The following is a 17,315-nucleotide window of genomic DNA, read 5'->3' as shown; positions in this document are numbered from 1 at the left end:
TCCCTTTGATGTGGTGAAGTTGCCCTGTCCCCTTAGCAGAAAAACACCCCCAAAGCATAATGTTTCCACCTCCATGTTTGATGGTGGGGATGGTGTTCTTGGGGTCATAGGCAGCATTCCTCCTCCTCCGAACACGGTGAGTTGAGTTGATGCCAAAGAGCTCGATTTTTGGTCTCATCTGACCACAACACTTTCACCCAGTTCTCCTCTGAATCATTCAGATGTTCATTGGCAAACTTCAGACGGGCCTGTATATGTGCTTTCTTGAGCAGGGGGACCTTGCGGGCGCTGCAGGATTTCAGTCCTTCACGGCGTAGTGTGCTACCAATTGTTTTCTTGGTGACTATGGTCCCAGCGGCCTTGAGATCATTGACAATATCCTCCCGTGTAGTTCTGGGCTGATTCCTCACCGTTCTCATGATCATTGCAACTCCACGAGGTGAGATCTTGCATGGAGCCCCAGGCTGAGGGAGATTGACAGTTATTTTGTGTTTCTTCCATTTGCGAATAATCGCATCAACTGTTGTCACCTTCTCACCAAGCTGCTTGGCGATGGTCTTGTAGCCCATTCCAGCCTTGTGTAGGTCTACAATCTTGTCCCTGACATCCTTGGAGAGCTCTTTGGTCTTGGCCATGGTGGAGAGTTTGGTATCTGATTGATTGATTGCTTCTGTGGACAGGTGTCTTTTGTACAGGTAACAAACTGAGATTAGGAGCACTCCCTTTAAGAGTGTGCTCCTAATCTCAGCTCGTTACCTGTATAAAAGACACCTAGGAGCCAGAAATCTTTCTGATTGAGAGGGGGTCAAATACTTATTTCATTAAAATGCTAATCAATTTATAACATTTTTGACATGCGTTTTTCTGGATTTTTGTTGTTGTTATTCTGTCTCTCACTGTTCAAATAAACCTACCATTAAAATTATAGACTGATCATTTCTTTGTCAGTGGGAAAACGTACAAAATCAGCAGGGGATCAAATACTTTTTTCCCCTCACTGTATGTATGTATGTATGTATGTATGTATGTATGTATGTATGTATGTATGTATGTATGTATGTATGTATATGTATATATATATATATATATATATATATATATATATATATATATATATATATCTTAGAGCTGTGGATCTCGGTTTCTGTTAATCTTTAATTCTATAAATCTCTTACAGCTGTGGATCTCCATTTCCGTAGATCACGTGTCAAACTCATTCCATGGAGGGCCGAGTGTCTGCAAGTTTTCGCTCCTCCCTTGTACTTGATTGATGAATGGAAGGTCACTAATTAGTAAGGAACTCCTCACCTGGTTGTCTAGGTCTTCATTGAAAGGAAAACCAAAAACCTGCAGACACTCTGCCCAGAGTTTGACACCCCTGCCGTAGATCTTTAAGTCTGTTGCTGTGTATCTTTGCTTCAATACAACAACATACAGAAATGATATAAATCTCTTACAGCTGTGGATCTTTGTTCCTGTAGATCTTGCCCTCCTGCTTGGCCAGGTCCTGGTCAATCTCGTCCTCGGGGATGTGGGGTCCCGAGTGGGAGCGTGACATCATGGATGATGAAGACGAGGATGAGGGTAGTGATGATGAAGAGTGAGGCGTGGCCACATCCATGGTCTCTCCTGAGGGTCCTGGGGAGCCCGAGGGGTACAGGAAGAGCATGTCTCCATGTCTAGAGAAACACACACACAATGAGCATAATGATAATCCAAGATAATAACAAGTGAACAAAATGAAATGACGATATACACTGAGCGTACAAAACATTAAGAACACCTGCTCTTTCGATGACGGACTGACCAGGTAAATCCAGGTGAAAGCTATGATCCCTTATTGATGTCACTTGTTAAATCCACTTCAAATCAGTGTAGATGAAGGGGAGGAGACAGGTTAAAGAAAGATTTCTTAGCCTTGAGAAATTGATTGTGTATGTGTGCCATTCAGAGGGTGAATGGGCAAGACAAAATATTTAAGTGCCTTTGAACGGGGTATGGAAGTAGGTGCGAGGCACACCGGTTTGTGTCAAGAACTGCAGCACTGCTGGGTTTTTCGCGCTCAACAGTTTCCCGTGTGTATCAAGAATGGTCCACCACCCAAAGGACACCCAGCCAACTTGACAACTGTGGGAAGCATTGGAGTCAACATGGGCCAGCATCCATGTGGAACGCTTGACGAAGACTGGCTGTTCTTAGGGCAAAAGAAGGGGGGTGCAACTCAATATTAGGAAGGTGTTCCTAATGTTTGGTATAATCAGTGTAAATAATGACTACATGTGTATCTAGCTAAATGGAGTAGCCTAACAATTAGTGACAGGGTTCTCCCCAAAGAATGTAAGAGGGGTGCTGCGTCACCTTGTGCACTGGCTGCAGCACTGTAATTTGTTATTTGAAGTATTTTGTTACCTCTAACCACGTTTCTATCTACAGTTTTCATGTGAGTAAAGTCATACCGTATATATAAAAATATAACTGCGACAGCTGTGCTGGAACAGGGAGTCGCGGTACAATTGTATAAATGTCGACAGATCATTTGTTTGTTCAACGTGGTGGGATCATTTTGTGTTTGTAAAATTAATTATGCGAGAAATGGCGGTGGAAATATTGATATAATAACCATCGTATCAAAGTAAACTTGGAGTCACTCACGTGATGATATGGGCTGTGGTCCTCCCACTAAGACAAACAGTTTATTAGGCTACAGATTAAATAAGTTATGAACTTCACAGGGTGGTGAAAGTGCACTGTGATCTTGACGCTCCTTTCCAATAAATATTGAGGGTCTTGTTCTGGTGACATGATCGATGCCCGACTGCAATTTCACAAATATTCTCGCTTTTATCCATAATAATGTCATCATGTATCTGCGACCTGTTGGCTAGAGCTCACCTGCCAAGACCGGAGTAGGCACATTTGCGATTTAAAGCAACAGTTTGTGACAAAACTAAATCGTTAGGAGTTGAAAATGCGATGGAAACATATTGAACTTTAGATTTTTATTCGGTACATGAAAACTTAAGTGAAAAAGTACATTGTGTGCACTACGTCATCACACACTGATTTTTATCCGCAACAAGTCCATTTAGTGGGAACACCACTTGTGGGAAAATGTGCATATTTTCTTTATGCGGATTCTAGAATACTTGCATGAAAATGTGTCGCCAAGTGGATGGAAACCTAGCTATTTAAGGCCATTTTTTGCTCTAGATTGCAGAAAATGGAAGTTACATGTGTTAAAAAACACAACCCTCCCGCTACTATACTCAGCAGCATCACCTTGTTAAAAACTCCTGGGGAGAACCGAGTGACAGGTGTGTTTTAGGTCTAATAGTAACAAACCAATGTTTCTCCAAACTCACTTGATCTTGAGCAGGCTGAGGGTCTTATTCTGGGACTGGATCTCATCGGTCTTGTTGCGGTTCAGGAAGATAGAGAAGCCGTTGGAGGTGAAGCCAAACTCTTTGCCCACCTGACAGTAAAAATAGGGAAATAATGATTAGTCTCTCTTGCCAGACTCATGACACGGCTGTGGAAAGAGAATAGGTAAAGAGATTAGGTGTCTGTAATTCGAATATTTGGTCACCCCCACCTGGCGAAGATGCTCTTCAGTTTAGCTCTAGTAGTTTCTCCTGACATGTATTTGAGGTAAGCTATTTCTATACATCAAGAGAAATAGTCCACAACTATCAAGTAGTTTTGCTTGTTGAGTTCACATATGTCAGCTGATACTCTTTCCCCATGGGCAACTTGGGAATGGAGTTGTGATCAGAAGTTCCCTCCTCTGAGTAGGTTTGGACTCCTGGCAGTGTTTGCATGTACTGAATATTTCCTGGATGTTTTTACTTATTCCAGGCCACCACACACTACCTCTAGCTCGCGCCCGGCACTTCACAATCGTGTATGCGCTTCAACATCTCAGTTTACATATGTCTTTCAGCAGACACTCTTATCTAGAGCAACTTACAGGAGCAATTAGGGTTAAGTGCCTTTCTCAAGGGCACGTCGACAGATTATTCACCTAGTCGTCTCGGGTATTCGAACCAGCTACCTTTCGGTTACTGGCCCAACGCTCATAACCGCTAGGCTACCCCTGGTTGTGTCTGCTTCTTGACGACGTCAAGCTTGGTGGGTGAGATAGGCAATGCTGTACGAACTACATCCTCATCGGACTCGATTTCACTGGTCAGATCTGCGATCTCTCGTGTAACAGCTGCCTGGGGATGTCTGGAAAGGGTGTCTGCTATAACATGCTGTTTCCCGGCACATACTTGGCTGCAGGGTTATAAGCATCATGCGCATCAACAGTCTCTGACACCTCAAAGGCACTGAGTCAAGGTCTTTACAGTTCATTAGTGGAATAAGAGGTTTGTGATCACTCTGCAGTGTGAATGTATCGAGGCCATACAGATATCTGGTAAACTTCTCACATGTCCAGACTGCTGCGAGACAGTGCTTTTCTATCTGTGCATAGTGCTTCTCTGCATCTGTGAGAGTCCTGGAGCAATAAGCTACTGGCTTTAACTATCCAGCTTATTTTTGTAGTAGGACCCCGCCTAACCCTTAACTACTGGCATCTGCACTGACTACGGTAGGCTTTGTCATATTATAGAATGCCAGTAGAGGTGACTCTGTGACGATACTTTTTACCTTCTTAAAGGCCTCCTCCTGCACTGCATGTCCATGTAGCATCACTCTTGAGCAGAGTCGTTGAGTGGTTTGTTGACATCGGCTAGACCCAGTAGGTACCTGCCTAGGTAGTGAATCATACCCAGGATCCTCCTCAGATCAGACATTACATGGCGACCTGGATCTTGAACTCATCAGGAAAAATGCCATTCTCGTCGATGCAGTATCCTAGGTAGTTAAGCCTTTTCTGACGCAGTAGACATTTGTCTGGGTTGAGCTTTCTCCAGTGCGTATAGGGTTTTCTGGAGTCTCACCACATGATCCTATGGCGTGTCCGAGTAAATAAGTATATTATCCATGTAAATGGCCACGCCTTCTTCGTCCATCAGGAGCTCTGTCCATCTCGCGCTGGAAGATTTCTGGAGCACTAGTGATTCCAAATGGAAGGCTGTTAAAAAAAAACTTCCAAAAGGCGTTATGAATGTGGTAAGCTTGGCACTCTGTCTAGTGGAATCAGCCAGAAGCCACTTGCTGCATCTGAAAGAGAAAACACCTCTGCACCAGCAAGTTTTGGCAGGCTATCGTCCATGGTGGGTAGAATTTATTTCTCCCTTTTCACAGATTTGTTTAACCATATCAGGTCAGCACATACCCTCAGCTAGTCTTTGTTTTTCTTGGGTCCCAGGATCATTAGATCACCTCACTCTGTAGGCTCCCTGATCTCCGTGATCACACCACTCACTTCCATGCGGTCAAGCTCCTATTTCGCTTTGGGGAGCATGGGCACTGACACACGACTGGCTGTGTTTACACTGTAGGGCACCGCATCATATTTCTGAATTATTTTGGTTGGTTTAGTCTTCAGCTTGTCCACATCTGCAGGATGAGCACTCAAGCTACTTTGTGTTTTTGATCTCTTCACCAAGCCCATTACAACAGCGACATTACGGCCTAGCAGATGGCTTCCACGCGACCCCTTTATCACATACACTTTGAACCTAAACTGCGTTTCATGAGCTGAAATAAAAGATCCCTGAAATGTTCCATATGCACAAAAAGCTTCTCTGAAATGTGCAGAAATTTGTTTACATCCCTGTTAGTGAGCATTTCTCCTTTGCCAAGATAATCCATCCACCTGACAGGTGTGGCATATCAAGAAGCTGATTAACCAGCATGATCATTACACAGGTGTACCTTGTGCTGGAGACAATAAAAGGCCACTAAAATGTGCAGTTGTGTCACACAGCACAATGCCACAGATGTCTCAAGTTGAGGTAGCGTGCAATTGGCATGCTGACTGCAGGAATGTCCACTAGAGATGTTGCCAGAGAATTGAATGTTCTCTACCATAAGCCGCCTCGAACGTCATTTTAGAGAATTTGGCAGTACATCCAACCGCCCTCACAACCGCAGACCACGTGTAACCACGCTTGCCCAAGACCTCCACATTCGAGGGTGGTGGGTGCTGAGGAGTATTTCTGTCTGAATTAAATAACTTTTGTGGGGGGGGGAAAAAATAATTCTGATTTACTGGGGAGCCAGGCCCAGCCAATCAGAATGAGTTTTTACCCCCTTTGCAGTCTAGTTTAGTTACTGTGCTATTCAGTGGTGGCATGTTTTTCAGTGTGCTATAAGTATTTTCTGATACGACACTTGTATCTGCCCCTGTATCAATCTTAAAAAGTCTAATACAGTAACTTTTATTGGCAGTTTCACTGTCCGTGCATTGTTTGAGTCATCAACATCTGTGACTCCCAGGATATGGAACTCATCCGCTTCTCCTCCCTCGTTGGGTGCAGTAACCTTGTTGACCACACGCGAGCGACAAACGACCGCGAAATGCCCCATCTTCCTACAGTTGTGGCATTCTGCATTCTTAGTAGCACATCAGTATGTGCCTTATCACATCTGAAGCGTTTGCATCCTGTCATGTTCACATGGTGTCCTTTTGCTTTGGCCCCTTTGTTCTGTACATGCCTGTTTCTGCACCATGCATTTGTATGCTATTTCACTGAGCTGTGCACCGTTAGCATTAGCCCCTTGTTCGCTAATATGCCCCTTTACTTGCTCTGATTGCCTCACAAGCTCTACCGCTTTGTCAAGCGTCAAGTCAGGCGTTAGTTGAAGCTTCTCTGACAACTCCTTATCTAATATCCCTATGACCAACCTGTCACGGATATATTCTTGGTTCTTGGCAATGTCGACAGAGCATTTATCAGCTAGCTCGTGTAGGCTTTGATGTATTCCTCAGCGGATTCCGCAGGCTTTTGGGCGCGCTGATGAAAGCGGGCTCTTTTATGAACAGTGTTCTTTTTGGGCACAAAATAATTGTCCAGCTTACCCAGAAACAATCTCATAATAGTTCTAATCCTCCTCCATAGAAAACATGAATGTCCTGAAAACTTGTTCAGCTTCTTAACCCAGCGAATAGAGCAGAGTACAAACTTGTACCTCTCCATCCTCTTTGTTTAGGTTAGTTGCTATCCTGTAACAATGAAATTGTTTGGCGCCATTCTGGCCAGCGTTCTGGGTGACCGAAGTCGAAGTCTTCTGGAGGTGGAAACATAGCCATCATTAATGATCTTCTGACACCATGTAGTGTTATGCTATATATGAAGAATCTGGAGGCGAATATCACTTTGGTTGACTTTAAGGAAACAATAAGTATTATACAACGGGTGAGTCTAATCCTGGACGCTGATCGGTTAAAACCGCATTCCAGCCGGTGTCCATTCCACAAGTTACCACCGGCTAAAGCTATGACGTTGAAATGCCTATTTACTCTGTTCCATCTCACTAAGCAATGCACTGTCTCATCAGCCCAGCCAGACAATTTATAAACTTGATCTCCACTGTAAAACATAATCTAGACATTGTCTCCCATTTCTTTTAGACTAAAAATTGGTTTTCAATAGCGGAGATTTGTATAAACTTTGCTGTCTGTCTGACATTTGCACCACTGTTTCAGTATTGAAATTATATCTCCCGCTGTCCTATAGTAATGAATGTGTAGGGGTTGGGAGTCAGGATGAGGCAGACAGGCAGCTTTTCTCAGCCAGTCGAAATCATGAATCAGCATAATTTTTATGGATATACAGTGGGGGGGGGAAGTATTTAGTCAGCCACCAACTGTGCAAGTTCTCCCACTTAAAAAGATGAGAGAGGCCTGTAATTTTCATCATAGGTACACATCAAATATGACAGACAAAATGAGAATTTTTCTTTCCAGAAAATCACATTGTAGGATTTTTAATGAATTTATTTGCAAATTATGGTGGAAAATAAGTATTTGGTCAATAACAAATGTTTCTCAATACTTTGTTATATACCCTTTGTTGGCAATGACACAGGTCAAACATTTTCTGTAAGTCTTCACAAGGTTTTCACACACTGTTGCTGGTATTTTGGCCCATTCCTCCATGCAGATCTCCTCTAGATCAGTGATGTTTTGGGGCTGTCGCTGGGCAACACGGACTTTCAACTCCCTCCAAAGTAAGGCTGAACGATTTTGGAAAATAATCTAATTGCGATTTTTTGCCCCCAATATTGCGATTGCGATTTAATATGCGATTTAATTTATTTATCCTTTTTCCCCTACAAAACATAATGAATGATTTAAATATGACCAACACAATAGTATATACATTTAGTGTGAAATGTTCTTTCCCATAGGCTGGGTCTATTTGTTAGAATTAAATTCAAACATGTATGACTTGAAATAAATGACATTTTTATTGAACTGCTCATTACAGAAACATCTGTGGCTTTGCCACTGTGCATTTAAATAATTTAAACAAAGGCATGAACTTTGTAAACACTGTGTGCAAAAGGTACAGTCTTAAGAAAAAAATAATTTTAAATTGTATGTATCTTACTGCTCCCAAGTCAGTAACATTTCACACAACTGAAACAAGGAATTTGCTTTGAAAATATTTTGTAAAATCAAAGTAAATAAAGTTATAAATAAAAAATGAGAAATGCACTTTTAATTTAGACAAACTATTTTTTATAAACGATTTGAATATTATAATATAAAATAGATGAGCCTCACTTATCTCAAGTACACAACAATAACACACCACACAGACTAAAGTTCACTACGAGTATGGCACTGCCAGCCATACTTATCCAACAGTTCTGTTCTCAGTGGCTCACAGGTTTTTTGCTAAGAAAACCAGAATATTGACTTTTTCTGGCTTCAAGGATGAGCGAGTGCAAGTCACAATATTCCCTCCTGTGCTAAAAAGACGCTCTGAGGGAGCGCTTGTAGCAGGTACACAAAGATACTTGCGTGCCATGGTGCACAACTGTGGGTAGCTGATCTTGTGCACCCTCCACCAAGCCAATGGATCATCTTCTCCATCAATGGTAGGAGTCATCAGGTAATTGTTTATCTCTGCCTCTGCGACTGAGAGGCATCATATCTTTGGCTATGAACTCGGTTATTGTCCGAGTGATTTCTCCGTGCCGTTTTGAATTACGTTCATACGGAGTGACACTTTCGAACATTTCTGTCAGTGATCCCTGTCTTGAGGTATTTGGCTTGTCTCGCGCACTGATGCTCGGCATTTTGGTCATACAACTGTCATGCATTGATTCGTGGTATTTTTTTAAGTGCTGAAACAGGTTTGTAGTGTTACCCCGTGAAGTAGCAATCGGAGCACGGCATGCTCTGCACAACACCTGACGCTGCTCAGCATCTTCTTTTTTAAAACCAAAATAGTTCCACACCACCGACGTGCTGTTCCTCTTCGATATTAAAGTATCAGCTGTGTCAGTTTCTGACTGTTCCGTCGAGCAAGAGGCCATTGCGCTGGACAGCATGAAAAGTCGCGTCACGTGACCACCTCAAATCGCGCACGTTGCGATTAGAAAATCGCGTTCAGTCAAATCGCGATATTATCGCGAATGCAATTAATCGTTCAGCCCTACTCCAAAGATTTTCTATGGAGTTGAGATCTGGAGACTGGCTAGGCCACTCCAGGACCTTGAAATGCTTCTTACGAAGCCCGGGCGGTGTGTTTGGGATCATTGTCATGCTGAAAGACCCAGCCACGTTTCATCTTCAATGCCCTTGCTGATGGAAGGAGGTTTTCACTCAAAATCTCACGATACATGGCCCCATTCATTCTTTCCTTTACACGGATCAGTCGTCCTGGTCCCTTTGCAGAAAAACAGCCCCAAAGCATGATGTTTCCACCCCCATGCTTCACAGTAGGTATGGTGTTCTTTGGATGCAACTCAGCATTCTATGTCCTCCAAACACGACGAGGTGAGTTTTTACCAAAAAGTTCTATTTTGGTTTCATCTGACCATATGACATTCTCCCAATCCTCTTCTGGATCATCCAAATGCACTCTAGCAAACTTCAGACGGGCCTGGACATGTACTGGCTTAAGCAGGGGGACACGTCTGGCACTGCAGGATTTGAGTCCCTGGCGGCGTAGTGTGTTACTGATGGTAGGCTTTGTTACTTTGGTCCCAGCTCTCTGCAGGTCATTCACTAGGTCCCCCCGTGTGGTTCCGGGATTTTTGCTCACCGTTCTTGTGATCATTTTGACCCCACGGGGTGAGATCTTGCGTGGAGCCCCAGATCGAGGGAGATTATCAGTGGTCTTGTATGTCTTCCATTTCCTAATAATTGCTCCCACAGTTGATTTCTTCAAACCAAGCTGCTTACCTATTGCAGATTCAGTCTTCCCAGCCTGGTGCAGGTCTACAATTTTGTTTCTGGTGTCCTTTGACAGCTCTTTGGTCTTGGCCATAGTGGAGTTTGGAGTGTGACTGTTTGAGGTTGTGGACAGGTGTCTTTTATACTGATAACAAGTTCAAACAGGTGCTATTAATACAGGTAACGAGTGGAGGACAGAGGAGCCTCTTAAAGAAGAAGTTACAGGTCTGTGAGAGCCAGAAATCTTGCTTGTTTGTAGGTGACCAAATACTTATTTTCCACCAGAATTTGCAAATAAATTCATTAAAAATCCTACAATGTGATTTTCTGGATTTTTTTCTTCTCAATTTGTCTGTCATAGTTGACGTGTACCTATGATCAAAATTACAGGCCTCTCATCTTTTTAAGTCGGAGAACTCGCACAATTGGTGGCTGACTAAATACTTTTTTCCCCCCACTGTATACAAAGAAATGTAAATAGCAAACAGTTAAAACAAAACAAAGTGCTTCTAGTTTGCAGTCTTTCCAGCTTCAGTTTGAAGTGATTGTGTTAGCTGTGTTGTTAGCTAGCTCCTCTGAACAACAGTGTGCTGACGAGAGAGAACATTTTCTATGCCAGGTGAAATCGCGCATCATTAGCTCATTGTTATGGATGTTTCCAAATAAATGTCACTAGAAAACAGCTTAAACAAATGCAAATGCAGCTACTTTGTTGTTATTCTGGCTGCACTGTTTGACTTCACTACAAGTTAGCCGTAGATGTCTAACTAGCAAGCAAGGGATTGGAACGTTGCCAGCCAGTATGGCAATTGAAAATTTCCAACGAACGACTGGGTATAAAAGTGATAATGCCCTCAAAGCCGATGTTTGGAGGATATATTGGCATGGTTTGCCGGCCCTCGACGAACAACACCCATGCCAATATATCCTCCAAACACCGGATTCTCAGGCATTATCACTTAAACATAACACAGGAGACTGTCTTCACTGGACTTATGATGACGGATGCACGCGGACTGACTTGCCCAATCACCTTTTATGACGTCATGCCTATACTTGCACCATGCGCTACAATAAAACAGTTCCAATACAACACATAAGGGGGCAACTGTCGGGCGAGTGTCGTGCGCTACCGCCGTGACAAGTTTGCAGTAAAATATAGCCGGGGCTTTACGCTGACATTTTTTACAAGGCGCACATGTGCTCACTTTGTTGAAAAATGTAGGAGCACAATGAAAAATATTTGAGGTATTAATAATAAGAATCGCTAGCAATTAGAAAAGTTTTCCCCCCTAGGGGCACTGGTGCTCCCAAATAAAAATTCCAGTTAGCACAGTAAAATATTTAGGAGCATATGTGGCCAAAGTGATAGCACTGTAAAGCCCTGCGACGGTATTTTTGCGAAAAGTCTAGTTAGTGTGAAGATCCTCTATCAGTAGACTGCTCAAGGTAAAAATCCTGTGTCAGCCATACTTGACATTCTACCCAAAGTTATCTAGGGAGATGAACAGGTCACAAAAATGCATTTCATTCATTCTTATGGGCAAGACAACAGTAGCGGCCTAGCCTATATCAGCATAAATATAACAACGCCATGCAAAGGAGTATAACGTATGAATGCATCTGGGCAAATTCCTCCCTCCCTGTTGGATCAGACACAGTGCCTCTCTCTGGGCTCTTCATGCAACTCTCCATCTCTCCCTCTCACTGACTGACTGACTGACTGACTGCACATCAGAGGCAGGGAATACACAATAGACTACTCTCTCCATTGATCTGCAACACATTTCTGTTTTAACTAAAAGACATGAATTTTTAAGAGGGCTCTGCCGCAGGCAAGGCAACCCTTCTCCACTCTAACCAAACAGCCGGTCACTTATTTTTCAGACACTGATATTGGAATTGACTTTGATGGGCAATCTGTAATTGCTACATCCATTTTTTGACTTAAATTAAATGTACCCATTGATTCTTGAATAATATAACTTATAAATGCTTCATGAGCTTAGTTCAACTGTCTTACTCCATCAGAACACAAAATATAAGCTTGTTTTACTCCATTGTTTGTAAACTATGTAATTGTAAACAAACACTATTTAGCTTCAAAACATGGTTAACTATAATGTTGATGTCATGGATGGATATTCTTTGTATCCATAGCCGTCTATGAATTTGAAAGTGGTTACATTTCTCAAACCCCATCCCTCAGCTCTTTACCAAAACAGTGGTGGGGTGGGCACTTAGTTGTTGTCCGAACTACTGACTGCCCCTTTAAGGTATTTCATTGATTTCCTACCCAATACTGTCTCACAGTCGCCGAGGTCCAAGACTGGCAGGCAAGCAAGCAAGCTGCTGTGATACAGCTATTTATAAACCACTGTTCAAAGGCATTGCAATAACACACAGCTCTACCTCTCCCTCTAACACACAGCTCTACCTCTCCACATAACACCCACAGGTCTCTGCTGGGCCATGCATCGGATCCTTCCACAGTGGATGGCCACTCCCATTAGCTGCCCAGTGCACAGGCAATGGGGAACACTGCAGAAATACCCCCCCCCCCTTTACTGCAGAGCTGCCTGCCTCATAAATAAATTAACACTGAGGTTGAGCACAGGCTAGGCAAAGGGAGAAAGAGAGAGAAAGATGACCATCTTCTGACGCTACCTGGCCAATAGCACAGTTGGACAGAATGTACTATGAATATGACTACAGAATGACAGAAAGACCCACAAGTTTTCCATGTGTTTGTGGGGAGTAGTTGGTTTTTGTATACAGCCCAACCATACAGCCTACAATATCACTCAGAGCCCATGTTTGTCTTCATGTCATGTTTCCATACCTTATTGAGGAAAGCGGCTGCTGTCTCTTTCTTGGTGGCGGGGATCTTCTTCATCCCGTTCGGGGACTGAACCCGGATGATCTGTAAATTAGGAAAAACATTACATTTCACCACATCATAATCGGTCATTTCCATTATCTCCTAAATGTATATTGCTTTGCCAAACCAAATACATTGGAAAATCATATTGATCATGACTCATCACCAATGAAAAGATTTGGCAAATTCTCAAAGTTCTACAGCTGCACCATCGAGAGTATCTTGACTGGCTGCATCCCCACTTGGTACGGCAACTGCAAGCCACCCGACTGCAAGGCACTACAGAGGGTGGTGAGTACGGACCTCTATACCAGGCTGTCAGAGGAAAGCTCAAAAAAAAAAAAAAAGGTAAATGACTCCAGCCACCCAAGCCATAAACTGTTCTCTCTGCTACCGCATGGCAAGCTGTACCAGCACACCAAGTCTGGAACCAACAGGACCCTCAACAGCGGCTCCCCCAAGCCATAAGAATACTAAACAGCTCATCAAATGGCTCCCCGGACTACTGCATTGACCCTTTTTTGCACTAATTATATGCACACACACAGGACTCTACCCACACATACTTATTACACTGACACCCCAACACACACACATATGCCCACACACACATCACGAGCACACATGCATACTGATGCCATACGCACACTTTAACATACGTTGCTGCTACTGTCTATCTATCAGGTTGCCTAGACACATAGCTACCTATGTACACATTACCTTGTACCCCTGTACATCGACTCAGTACTGGTACTCCTTGTATTTAGCCATGTTATTTTTACTCATTGTTATTCACTTTGTATTTGTGTCACTATTTATATGTTGTTTTTACCTTTAACTCTGTATTGTTGGGAAACGACCCGTAAGTAAGCATTTCACTGTCAGTCTACATCTGTTGTTTACAAAGCATGTGTCAAATAAAATGTGATTTGACTCAGCTAATTTGATGAACACCCCAAACTGGCTCGCTGACATTTGCTGCAACCCACTGAAAACATGACACTGCTGTAACTAGCTAGCCTGCTAGATTGTTCTGCTAGAGCTGGCAGTGCCAAGGCCATGACAGTGCAGAAATGTGGGTGATGGTGGAGGGTCGTTGGCACCCATCGTTCATTGATGTAGTGACATAAAATATAATAATTAACAAGCAATAATTTGGTTGCGATGGTGAATTACCTAGTTTAGTTAGCTAGGACTAGTTATCGAATCTAGCTAGTTAGCTAGCTAGGAATTGTAAAGGACATGATATGAGCAGCTTCTGTCATGGACTGGCTAAATTACCGGTGGCTGGTTTTTAAATAATTACTGTAGCTTGGTACGTTAGCTAGCTGGATTGTTTTGTCTCGAATGAGCAGAGAAAACAACAACCCTAATACAGTATAACTAGATAGCTAACGTTAATTATTTAGCTAGCAAGCCAACTCTTGTGGCTAAGTAATTAGCTAGCTAAAACTATTTTTTGCCACAAGTTGAAGACAAGGTCGCTATGAACACTGACTAGATCATTTAACTTTTAATAAAGTTAGCTACTGTAGCTAGCTATCACTTATTTCTTGCAAAAAACAACTGGGGGCCGGGACAATGTTGATAAAACATGTTAACTTAGCTACTTACGTTAGCTGCTTTAGGAAGCTAGCTAACAACGTCAACAGCAACGTGCCTTTGTCGAAGTGAACGTCCACGCATTTTTCAAAACCAATAGTTACAGAGATAGTTAGCTACCTAGCTAACACACGATTTAGCTACTTTTCTAATAAATAGCTATGATAGTTCAACGTAAACTGAACCACCGTAACGTTACATGTGGGCTGATTTGAAATACAAATGTCTGATTAACTAGCTAGGTAAGCTTGCTAACAGAGGAAGTTAGCGGTTATCTAGGCCCTGTCATTCTAGTGAGATGCTAACTATGTTAGCTAGCAAATGGCTAATTCTGCTGCCTCATCACTCCGCCGGTCAGACTTCGGTAACGTTAGCTAGATGGCTATCAATCCAAAATATTTTACCTTTAACTACAACGTGTTGTCATACTTACAATATTTTCTGCCATGATGTTCGGGTTTGTGATCCCGATTTATTTCACTGTGTAACAAAAGAGAATGATACCAACGATAGAAGATTTACTGACTGGACAGAGTCAACGAAACTCCATACCGCAACTCAAACACCGGGTGTTACACGCTAACAAGTCCGTACCATAGTGCCCCTCAGCAACTCCCCGAGTGAAACAGTCATCGATATATAATCTTTCCGCGACTTTATTTATTCAGCATTTCCACAGGTTATTGCTCCCTAGCAAAGAATTATCCAACTCCACGATACTCAAAGGAGTTGAGTTGCGAGGCGATTAATTTAGGCGGAGTGTAGCCTACCTCCGACAACAACGGGTCGGTATCAGTCCATACTTGTAAATATATATATATATATATATATATATATATATATATATATATATATATATATATATATATATTCATACCTTATAGGGTGAATTCAGATCAGAGTGGACATCATATAAACTGAGGCATGTATTTATTGGTCTGACAAGAGACAATCTAAGCTATTGTTACGACATAGCTTTTTTTTTCTTCAGTGTTGATGTTAAAGTATGAAAAAAAAAACGAAAAAAAAAACTGTATGCACTCACTAACTGTAAGTCGCTCTGGATAAGAGTGTCTGCTAAATGACTAAAATGTAAAATGTAAGATTGTAAAACTCATACATAATGCACTGTGCCAAATTGTAAATGTGCCTACTATGTACTGGTGCATGAAAATACATTTAAAAAAGTTGCCAATATTATGTTTACAAATTGTAATTCAGAAATGTTTTACTAACCACAGCTGGCTAAAGTAGGGCAGCATGTATTAGCTAAAGTGGGGCAGTCTTAAAGGCTTTTCCAATGGAGAAAAGATATCCTTCTACATCTGCATTCCTTGCTGTTTAGGGTTTTAGGCTGGGTTTCTGTATAGCACTTTGTGACATCTGCTGATGTAAAAAGGGCTTTAATCAAACATTTGATTGATTGATTTGATCCAGTTTACAATACTTAGGTTAGGCAGGGCTCTGGTTCTTGTAGTGGTACTGTATATCCTGCTAATTCTGTCATGTAGTCCTGTTATTTAAGTGAATTCAGAAAAATTAGGACACTTTTTGCATTTCCGTCTTCTGTAACCTCTTTTGACATCTATCGAACATATTAGCCCAACACGATACATTTCTGAAATCCTCAGATGTTTCACAAATCACAAAATTGAATAGAATTGTAATTGGGGTACAATTTACTATAATAATGGTGTCCCAGTTTATCTAACCTGCTGTCGCAGTCTACCAAATGCGAACTGAAAATATTTAACTCAGTGCACACAAATGGTTGTGCCATGCCTCCTGTGAAAATGATATCAACATTCGTTTTTGTGTGTGATTAGGAAACATCTTGAGGATTCCAGTAATGTATCATGTGTTGGTTGGGCTAATATGTTGGATAGATGTCAAAAGAGGTTACAGAAGACAGAAATGCGAAATGTGTCCCACTTATTCCAAATTCACCCTACTGTGTAAATGTTATTTTCTTGGGGTGCTGCAATCCGTAGTTTTTGATAAACAAGTAAATCGATGTGACCTCTGTCAAATTGCACATTTTCATAAAAAAAATTACCGATTGCAGTACCCAAAGAAAAGAACGCAGTTACACAGGACACTACCTGGACACATTCCAAGGTACTGCATATGCATGAAAAAATGGACATCGACTGACACCGACTCGATATAGCCAGAGGTAAGCAACACTCTGGCAATGCTCTTCTTCTTCTTCTTCTTCGATGAGGTTTAACGGCGGTTGGCATCCAATAAATGTTGTATTATCGCCACCTACTGGACTGGAGTATAACTCCCTTATACTTTGCTAAAAAATAAATTAAATTGAATTAAATCAACAAATACCCTACCATCTAACCCTACACTCATTAAAAGCCCACCACCCTACTGCACTATTTAAATCTATCTAGTCCTACCTCAGGCCAAAAGCCTGGAAGGACGGGACACCACCACTCAACACACCCTGTAACTCTTCTGACGTCAAGTCTCATATACCCAAATACTTCTCTGCAGCTGCCACCACAACCTCAATTTTCT

General features: G+C 42.1%; 1 protein-coding gene across 1 annotated transcript in view; it reads right to left on the bottom strand.

The window, feature by feature from the left end:
- The window catches only part of nploc4 (NPL4 homolog, ubiquitin recognition factor), a 55,468-nt gene extending 40,114 nt beyond the window's left edge, over window positions 1-15,354 (bottom strand). The window contains exons 1-4 of the mRNA XM_084169252.1: window positions 15,217-15,354; window positions 13,143-13,223; window positions 3,363-3,472; window positions 1,458-1,679 (exon numbers count right to left, since the gene is read on the bottom strand). Coding sequence (XP_084025378.1) covers window positions 1,458-1,679; window positions 3,363-3,472; window positions 13,143-13,223; window positions 15,217-15,231 — 428 coding nt within the window. The 5' untranslated portion in view covers window positions 15,232-15,354. The remainder of the gene's footprint in view (window positions 1-1,457; window positions 1,680-3,362; window positions 3,473-13,142; window positions 13,224-15,216) is intronic.
- Window positions 15,355-17,315: the final 1,961 nt, after the last annotated feature.

This window comes from Coregonus lavaretus (assembly GCF_964263955.1).
Source record: "Coregonus lavaretus genome assembly, chromosome: 1".
NCBI lineage: Eukaryota > Metazoa > Chordata > Actinopteri > Salmoniformes > Salmonidae > Coregonus > Coregonus lavaretus.
Note: the sequence above shows the minus strand (reverse complement) of the source record. Positions and strands in the feature narration are given on the sequence as shown.